The sequence below is a fragment of the Tachysurus fulvidraco genome, chromosome 23 (assembly GCF_022655615.1).
Source record: "Tachysurus fulvidraco isolate hzauxx_2018 chromosome 23, HZAU_PFXX_2.0, whole genome shotgun sequence".
NCBI lineage: Eukaryota > Metazoa > Chordata > Actinopteri > Siluriformes > Bagridae > Tachysurus > Tachysurus fulvidraco.
Window position 1 is genome coordinate 12,495,415 of NC_062540.1, and position 9,871 is coordinate 12,505,285.

General features: G+C 40.0%; 1 protein-coding gene across 2 annotated transcripts in view; it reads left to right on the forward strand.

The window, feature by feature from the left end:
• The window catches only part of camkvl (CaM kinase-like vesicle-associated, like), a 33,454-nt gene extending 23,583 nt beyond the window's left edge, over positions 1-9,871 (forward strand). The window contains exons 2-12 of one of the 2 annotated variants that reach the window (XM_027170411.2): positions 1,036-1,142; positions 1,364-1,495; positions 1,990-2,064; positions 2,412-2,550; positions 3,394-3,514; positions 3,614-3,689; positions 3,832-3,968; positions 4,050-4,128; positions 4,221-4,308; positions 4,526-4,534; positions 7,417-9,871. In XM_027170411.2, the coding sequence (XP_027026212.1) occupies positions 1,048-1,142; positions 1,364-1,495; positions 1,990-2,064; positions 2,412-2,550; positions 3,394-3,514; positions 3,614-3,689; positions 3,832-3,968; positions 4,050-4,128; positions 4,221-4,308; positions 4,526-4,534; positions 7,417-8,763 (2,298 nt within the window). In that variant the 5' untranslated portion in view covers positions 1,036-1,047 and the 3' untranslated portion in view covers positions 8,764-9,871. The remainder of the gene's footprint in view (positions 1-1,035; positions 1,143-1,363; positions 1,496-1,989; positions 2,065-2,411; positions 2,551-3,393; positions 3,515-3,613; positions 3,690-3,831; positions 3,969-4,049; positions 4,129-4,220; positions 4,309-4,525; positions 4,535-7,416) is intronic. The other variant, XM_027170413.2, reaches the window with a different exon arrangement.

The following is a 9,871-nucleotide window of genomic DNA, read 5'->3' on the forward strand; positions in this document are numbered from 1 at the left end:
TTAGGACAGTTCAGCTGTTCAGGAAACATCTTTTGCCAAATCGGCAAGCTAGATCATGCAGGCATCAGGCTTTAAGGATCTCTCCTTGGACACACAGCTGTGTAGCGTCCCTTTGGGTGAGATGTACTCCATCACCCTCAGACTGAAAATAGGCCATTGATTAGCACGTCTGCATCATAGAGCAGGGCAAACAGAGGGTATTATACCCAGTGTTCATTTTGCCAGAACATTTTTCTGCCTCTTGTCAGGTCAGCATGCCCAAAGTCATAAAATATGATTTCATTCTGTGCAGTAATGCAGGTTCCATTTAGCTCTTGCCTGTCAGATTGTTCCCATCTCTGCACCTACCCAAGATATATATATATATGTGTGTGTGTGTGTGTGTGTGTGTGTGTGTGTGTGTGTGTGTGTGTGTGTGTGTGTGTGTGGGATTAAGGATTAGGGGCTAGAGCTGGATTACCAGTACCAGAGTTCACAACTGTCTGCTTCTCTCAGGGGAGGATGCAGATTTTATTAGTGGTCCTGCTTTTAGTCACATCATGACAGCATCTGATTTTGCAGAATTTGTGTGAATGAAGCATCTTCTTCCTGATGTTCTTTCAAATCATGGAACACTAAATTGAGGCGATAATAAACATTAGATAATAGTGAATCAAATTATCTTCCCAACATCTTCAAGGATCAGTATGTGGTACAATACACTGTATAAATGTGGACTGATAGTTGAAGGCATCATCGGCTGGTTGTGATATCTAATCGGATCTAGTATCTATCAATAGCTCTGCAAGAAATCTGTCAGGGCTGAGCGATGCATTATATCACAATGTCTAATATGTCTAGAATGGGATCCACAAAACTCTAAAGTAATCCGTTATAGACCTTTGTTACCAGCAAATATGATGCGGAAATCTCATATTGATGTCATTTTATCTTTGAAAGACATCTGGACTTAACGCTGCTAGGACACTTATACCAGCTACCCCTGGTTGAGATTTATTGAGATGACATCTTGTGTTCTTTTGCTGCCTGTCACAGGTAGATGCTGTCATGCCATTTGGGTGCCTTGCCCTACGAGATGGAAGGACATACCACAGCCTGTCAGACATCACTGATAAATATGAGATCGGGCAGGTTCTGAAGGCGTGAGTGTCAAATCATCAAATACCTATAAATGACAAGCTGTTCTGTCAATTCAATTAAAACAAATCTACTGTATTCATGTGGTATGCAGTGGTAAGCTTGCAGAACAATGTAAACATTTTTGAAAGGAGTTGTATTCATTTTATATCCACTGCATATCATGTACAGTATATAGGCATATTGCCATAGATGGAATACGTAAACACTACTATTTTCTTTGCAGGAAGGAGTTTTGCGAGCTGTGCCTGGTTAAGGAACGACAGACAGAAAAGGTCTATGTGTGCAAGAAATTCCTCAAGAAAGATGGCAAAAAAGTGCGGAAGGCTGCCAAGAATGAGATCATGATCCTGAAAATGTACGGGATTATTCGAAACATGTCAGCAGCAGGTGATGGGTTTGGATCTGGGTGAAATAGGAGGTTTGAGATGAGATTAGATAGATAGATAGATAGATAGATAGATAGATAGATAGATAGATAGATAGACAGACAGACAGACAGACAGACAGACAGACAGACAGACAGACAGAGAGTGAGACATAGTTGGACATATGGAGGAGTTAAAAACAAAGGAGCCAAGTCATAGAGAATGAGACAGACAGAGATGGTGAGAAAAGAGAAAGATTGAGACTAGGAGGTATATGGAGAGATACATGAAAAGAAATAGAGAGAATCAGATCATCTGAACAATAAAAGGCAGAGCGAGAGGGAGAAAGAGAGAAAGATGTGGGAATCAAGAGAAAGAAACAGGCCACTTCCTCCGTTCCAAGCCCAGTAGGTTGGTATATTTAAAGCAACTCTTTACTAGTTAGAAAATAGAACAACTATTTACTGTGACCTTTTCTTCTCAGGGTCAACCACCCAAACATTCTGAAGCTGATAGATGCATTTGAGACCAGGAAAGAGTTTTACATCATCCAAGAGCTGTGAGTCTGACATCGATGCAGTACTGATTTTATATATCATGCTGAATCTGGTATTAAGTTCTCATTAGCCTAGTAACACGTCAAGATGTGTCTCGTGATAACGTTCGCATAAGGATTACACAGTACACTTTAAACAACATACTTTTTGCTAAGTCAAACGATCTCATCAATCAGATACTGACAGATTGTTAGAGTTTAATTAGGATTAATTCATATATAAGACAGATGCAGATGGTCCTAATCTACAGTAATGCTTTATACATAAATCACTGCTAGAGGAAATGGCTGTCCCCTGATGGAAAGAACGTACTGTACATCATGACTTACCAAATGTGTGTATGTCTCAGGGCCACAGGTGGGGATGTGTTTGATTGGATCCTGGATCAAGGGAACTACACAGAGAGAGATGCTGCCAACGTAATCCGACAGGTCCTAGAGGCGGTGGCTTACCTCCACTCCCTTAACATAGTTCACAGGAACTTGAAGGTGGGTTTCAGATACATTTGCATATCACATTCTGTTCTTACTATCAGTTTTGCAATATTATATAATCTTGCAACAATTTGATGAGAGCTTGATGATTTTATCATTAGTTCAAAATGCTGCAGTCATAAACCTGCAGCCATGGGAGGATGTGATTCATTAGTTGTGCAGAAGAGCTTTTGTGGGCTGTGCTTTGTGTATGTGTTTGAGGAGAGAGGAGAGCGAGCGAGAGAGAGAGAGAGAGACAGAGAGAGAGAGAGAGAGAGAGAGAGAGAGAGAGAGAGAGAGAGAGAGAGAGAGAGAGAGAGAGAGAGAGAGAGATTAACCCAATCACTGCAGGGCATCAGATACAGTAATCAGATATATTACCCAAGCTTGTAACCCTCTTTGACTCTTAAAACTGTACAACCATGATATAACAGATGGTCCCTTGTGGATAGTGTTGATGTGCAAAATGCAACTGAATGAAATAAATAGAATCAGGGTCCATACTGACTCTGATTTAGTCCCTCAGTACACAGCCAACAGATTCCTCTTCTAAACAGCTCAACATGTGTTTCTAGTGCCCTCTAGTGCACCAACACAGCTCCTGTAACATCTGCCTTTTATGTGCTTACTTACCGAATGTCTATGTAAAAAAAAAACTCCTACTTTAGAGACAGTGCATTATGGTCTAGGAATTCTTTCCATCTAAGAGACCTTATGTATAAAGAAGAAGAAATGAATTCAGTGCTGAGACCACGTCCCAGTTTACATCATCGTCTGTTGTGATAATAGATGTTAAAGATTTGCTTTGATAACTCTTCTGCCATTTCCCTTTGTATCCATGCTTTGTGTGTTTTTTAGCTGGAAAATTTGATGTACTACACAGAGAACAACCACAAAAAAGTAGTTCTTCGTGATTTCTATCTCTCCCGGTTTGAGAATGGCTCCATCACCGAACCCTGTGGAACACCAGAGTATCTGGGTACCTATATAAAATGGCAGTTCATGCCTGGATAATGTATTGAATACCTGGACCTTTTCTCTGTTTAATATTCATGCCTGTGTTTTTCTTTCCTTCCAGCCCCAGAGGTGGTAGCTCGACATCGGTATGGAAGGCCAGTGGATTGCTGGGCCATTGGGGTCATCATGTTCATGCTGTAAGCTTGTGTTATACAGTAGACAGATATTAATATCATTATAAGCCTTGAGTTGATTACAGATTTTTGATACATGTTATTCAATCGATTTGAATAACATGAATATTCAACAGAATACAAAATACTCAATACTCATTTTCAGGCTGTCAGGAAATCCTCCCTTCTATGATGAGACAGAAGAGGAGAACACAGACATGCACAATCGTATTATCTTCTGCCGGATTGTTGCTGGAGACTACGAGTTTGACTCTCCGTACTGGGATGACATTTCACCTGCAGGTGCACAAAAAATGGACTGTTCTGTATAACTGAATCCAGTTGAAAACAGTTCAGATAATTACACTTTTCCTGCTGTTACAGCTAAAGAGTTGGTGTGTCGGCTGATGGAGGTTGACCAGATGCTACGAATTACAGCGCAAGATGCTCTGTTTCATGAGTGGTAAGCTGCATGTAGAAACCCTATGGGTAATATATTCACATGCACTCTTACAGAGCTCTGTTTTGCATCACATTTTTATGTGACATTGACAGGATTGCTGGAAATGGAGCCTCGGAAAAAAACCTGAAGGATGGAGTGTGTGCACAGTTTGAGAAGAACTTTGCAAAAGCCAAGTGGAGGGTAAGATCATAAATCAACCTCTGTTGCCTCTAGTGAATTTGATGTTGTACACTGTCCTTGTGAATGAAGTGTAAATATATATAAATATATCTGTGTATAGATGACAAGGACAGTTTTGATGAGGATGTGCATGACAGAATTACTGGTGATTCATATGAGACTAAGGGTTCTGATTACTCTGTTAATCATTTCCTTTCCCCTTGCATGGGATACCCAGGAGCTGAAGGTACTGTTATTCTCTGTCAAACAGGAAGGAGGTACTGACTCTTTTCTCTGCCATGACAATCAGACTTCTAGCAAAATCTCCTCTAGCAAAATACATTATACAAAGAGCAATAACTGCGATTACAATGGCTTCCTGACACCTGTCATTGTGAGGAATTATGCAGTTCAAGTCTGATTGCTGAAAAGAGTCTTTATCTGTTCAAGCCTCCCTCTGTCTGGACACCAATAAATGGCAAGCCTGTCACTGCCCAGCTACTCCCATATGCCTCCAATCATATGCAGTCCAGCTCTATACCCACACTGAGATCTCCTAAGCCCTCCACTCTCACAGACAAAAAGCCTAACTCAAGTTTCATTAAAGTGTCACGTGTATGTGTGAGGCGCTATCATATGTCTGTGTGTCTGTCCTATAAGACAAACAGCAGCAGGTAAAGGGACAGAGGACTGAGGAGACGGTCATTGTATCACTACATAATTAACTGTGTCCCTAATCCATTGGTCTATTCTAGTCCACCTTGTGCTACTACCAAATTTCAATATTTACTGTAATCAGATTAAACATTTTCTTATGCATTTCACAAAATAGCATCAACAATAAAAAGACTGTTACAAGCAACACTTGTATTTTACCTCTGACATCAGTGGCTATTTAAGTAGTTTAGTGATTGGGGTGTTTTCACACTTGAATGTCAAGGATCCATTTTGTTCGTTTTTACACAGTTATTTTATTTATTTATTTATTTATTTATTTATTTATTTATTTTTTAGTGCTTCCTTAATGTCATGTTTCCGATTTGGGTGAATCCTCTTGGTATAAAGTTCAAAAATGAGCTGTCTCAACTTCTAAGCTGTCACTTCTTCATTCCAAATCTAAATAAGGCACCATTTCCTCTGCAGACCAAACAATGTCATTCCGTGCTATTTTCAAATGGGAAATAACAAGTTGAACCAATCAAGCCTCACATAGCCTTACAGCTTTCATAAACAAGGTTCAACTTCCATCCTTTCCAGAAAGACATGGGATTTCCGAACCGATATCAAAGTCATAACCTATACACCCTGACCTCATATGTGTAGCACATAAAACTCCCCCACTTCGTCAAGCTACTACTCTCTCCCATTCATAACCTTTTAAGGAATTGTGAAAGTGATTTCATGTTTTTCAGATGATCTTATTTATATATCTGCCCCATCACATAAAGTGCAATGATGCACACTGATCCTAAATAAAACAGTTCCTGAATAAAAAGCCTCTTGGCAGCGTTAGAGCGGCAGTAACAGAACAGTACAGGATCTGATCGTCAGCATGGTCCAAATACAAGAACTGTTAGCAGTGTAACAGCAGACTAAAGTGCAGAGGAGCTTAGTAGCCTACAGCCACCTTGCATAGGAAGAGACACAGCCTGAAGTGTATTCAGTCCCTGCATCTTCATTATAAAACACTGCAGGCATTTGAATCAGAAACTTGTATTGCAGACTGATATTAAGGCTGCTTTTTTGAAACTGAAGTTTGATCTTCCACTCAAGCCTGACTGAATGATCAACATTTATAGTTATAGTTACAGTTCATGGTATAGTTGCTCAACATAGACCGTCACTAGACTTATAGACTATAGACCCTTAATTCATCAGCTGTGTTAAAAAGCAGTTTTGTGCATTCCAACACTAATTGAAATCGCAACCTGCAATGACAGATCAGAAGTAATATAATAATAATAATAATAATGATAATAATAATAATAATAATAATAATAATAATAATAATAATAATAATAATAATAATAATAATAATAATAGGGGCACGGTGGCTTAGTGGTTAGCACATTTGCCTCATACCTCCAGGGTTGGGGGTTCGATTCCCACCTCCGCCTTGTGTGTGTGGAGTTTGCATGTTCTCCCCGTGCCTCGGGGTTTCCTCCGGGTACTCCAGTTTCCTCCCCCAGTCCATAGACATGCATGGTAGGTTGATTGGCATCTCTGGAAAATTGTCCATAGTGTGTGATTGTGTGAGTGAATGGGAGTGTGTGTGTGCCCTGTGATGGGTTGGCACTCTGTCCAGAGTGTATCCTGCCTTGATGCCCGATGACGCCTGAGATAGGCACAGGCTCCCCGTGACCCGAGAAGTTCGGATAAAGCGGTAGAAAATGAATGAATGAATGAATAATAATAATAGATCCATGTAGTACCCCTTTCTACCACAAATAAAATTATAATTCATTTAATAACATATGTTTAATATCAACAACCACAACAAAACACATCAGGCTTAAGTGATTGATGCTGCAGATTTTTTGCTGGTCATCATTGTGGCCAAATCGTTTGTGACAAATGTGTCTTGATACAGCCAAAGATAATGACACCAGTGTATCAAAAAGCTAATAGCCTATCTGGTCTTGTAGATGAGAATGTGGGTAAAGGAAGTGATTGCACAGATATATGGTAACTGAAGGCAGGCAAATAAGTGCCTTCTTCTGTTAAATGCCAACTGAATCAAGCCATGGCTACAGCATGAGAGGCAGAAAATATAGTGTTCTTTTTAAACAGTTCACCATCCACCTTCACCAGATTTTACATACTAAAACATATCCTGTGTGCTGTTTAAATGATTATCTTAACCATTAATAATTCTATATTAATTATAGAGTTTTGTAATTAATAATAATATATTGTTATTTATAGTATAATTAATAATAATAATATATTATTATATTACTATAGTTTTTGCCATGGAAACCAAGCAAACAGGAAAAACTGCCTTGATGCTCCTCTATTTAGTGGTTTGATCAAAATTATCTCAAGTGTGAAAAGACCCAGACTTTATTCCAGGTTGACTTTTTTAATTCCAGGCTTCCGACTCCTAACTTTCTTGCTCTGTGTTTTCAGAAAGCGATTAGAGTCACTACATTCATGCAGCGTCTTCGCGCGTCAGAGCTAAGTTCAGCAGAAGCGGCAAAAGAAGGACGGAGGGGTGTCCAGGCTGATGGAGGAGGAAGTGAAGGAGTCCCCACTGACTCAGGGGGAGGTTTATCTGTGAGCATGTCCAATGAGGTGATGGTGGAAAACACACTAACTGAGTCTCAAGAGAGCAAATTGCAAGAGGAGAAAGAAATAGCAGTTACAAATTCCCTCTCAGAAATGTCAAAATCACTCGCACAAACTGACTCCTCAACCCAGACTCAAGGGGAGGAGCAGAACAAGGTAGTTGAGAAGAAAGCAAGTGTGGATGACTCTCAAAAAATAGCAGCTGTTTTGGGCAAGGAAAAACCAATGGCATGCGAGGAACCCACCTCCAATATATACACGAAATCCTCTGACTGCCAAAGAAACAAATTTACCACAGAGAAAGAGGCAACCGACAAGAAAGTAGCACCTGATACCCCAAACCGCCGCAGAATGGCTGCTAATTTGTCTCTGGATCATGGATTAGGGCATGGTACCAAGACAAGCAGTTCAGCTATTGAGAAAGAGCAGGCAGTAGCAAATGAGGAGAAGCCAGAGACAGCAAGTAAGCAGGAAAAATCCCCTGGAAGCTGGTGTCAGACCCAGCTTCCAGAGACAGTAGCGGAGGGGCAGATAGGTGTTGGGACGATAGGAGAGAGTAGTCCTAGCAGCAGAGAAAAGGAAGGAGGCACAAGAGATAAATCAGGAAAGCATGCACATAGTTTGTATGCTAGTAAAGAATTTGGTTCAAGTTTGGGTCGTAAGAAGACTGTGTATGTGCAAGAACAGAGAGATACAACCCATTCTGCTACTTGTAGGAATGCATGCTGTCCTCCTTACTCTGTTAGCAGCGGAGCAGCATACAATGATCTACAAGGAGAGGATGCCAGTTCTGACTGGCAAATGGACAGCGTGATTGAAGAGATTGAAAAGCAAATGGCAGCTGTACTTGAGAAGATCGAAGGTGATATGCCCTCCCTATTGGAGCAGATCAGGGACTGTCCTGAGAGTTTGCCAAAATCAAAAAGTGCCCAATCTTCTCCTTCAGTTCATCACCGATCCTACCAAGACCGTTCTACTCCGCCACCTCTACCTACCACCCCAAGGCCACCCATGCCCTCTTTACCACACCTCACTATTCCACCGCCCTCTTACCCACCTCCAATCCCACCCAGTCAAACCCAAACTAACAACCAATTGGTCACTGAGCAGGGTGATAGAGATGGACAGAGGAGTGCTGCAAGACTGACCCAGTCCCCGAGAGGAAGCGGGTCAAGCAGAGGCTTATGAAGCTTATATGAGCAAAAAAATAAATAATAAAAGGAGCTTAGAACGAGTCATGGATGTCAAAGAAGCAGCTTTGACGCTGTACAAAGATTTGTAAAATCTAAATTATAGAGTAGCTTAGCTCCTCTTTGCATTTAGTCAAGAAGAGTCACGACCAGCTGTGTTTGTGCTGAAATTGGTTTCTAGCAGAAAAACACAATTACATGTTTGAGCCTTTGGGTACTGTTATGTACATAAAATTATAGTGTAACATCCCCTTATGTGCATTTTCGGACACAGCTTATGTACACCACATAACAATGGAACGTGAGATGAGACTAGTGCTTGAAATACCTGTAAATATGCGTATGTGGCATTACAATATTACAGAGAGCACTCATATTTTCCATGAGTAATTTCATAACCATAATCCAGTAGTCTACGTTTAAGCCTAAAAGAAAACACAGGCACATACTCTTCTTAATGGTAATGGTCACTGTATATACCAGTTACTTTAGCAATTATAGTCCAGTTACTGCACCACTGCCATCAACCGCCATTCATGCACATAGCATTCTCATGGAAATATAGCACACTGGGGCCACAGCAACAGCCTGGGAAGAATACTATTTTGTAGAACTAGAATCAGAATAAGAATATATATTTGCAATATCAAATGAAAAAGCTATGTTCATTATTCTTATTCTGTACAGTTCATCCTGTACATACTCTTTCTGCATGTCTTTTTAATCTAAGTTTATGTTTGTCCTAATTGATAGTAACTTAGTGAGACACCCTTCTCATCTGATTGGTTGTGTTACTTCTTTATCATACATGTTTAGAAAATATTTTCTTTTTCTTTTTTGCTATTACACATATTACCAGATTTATCCAATGTATAGTTATTTAAAACTCCTTATTATTGTTATTTTTTATTTAAAATTTGGATATTTCCAATCGTAACAGCCTTACTTCTGTGCTCTGGTTCCACTTTTCAACTATTTTGTCATAGTGATGTGAATATTCTTCCAAAGTACTTTTGCACTCTCTCTGCAAAGATTTCAATAAAATCTAGATGGTATCCCAGTGTGAGTACTTTGTGTATTTGTTCTGGCTTGACATTATGCAGCTA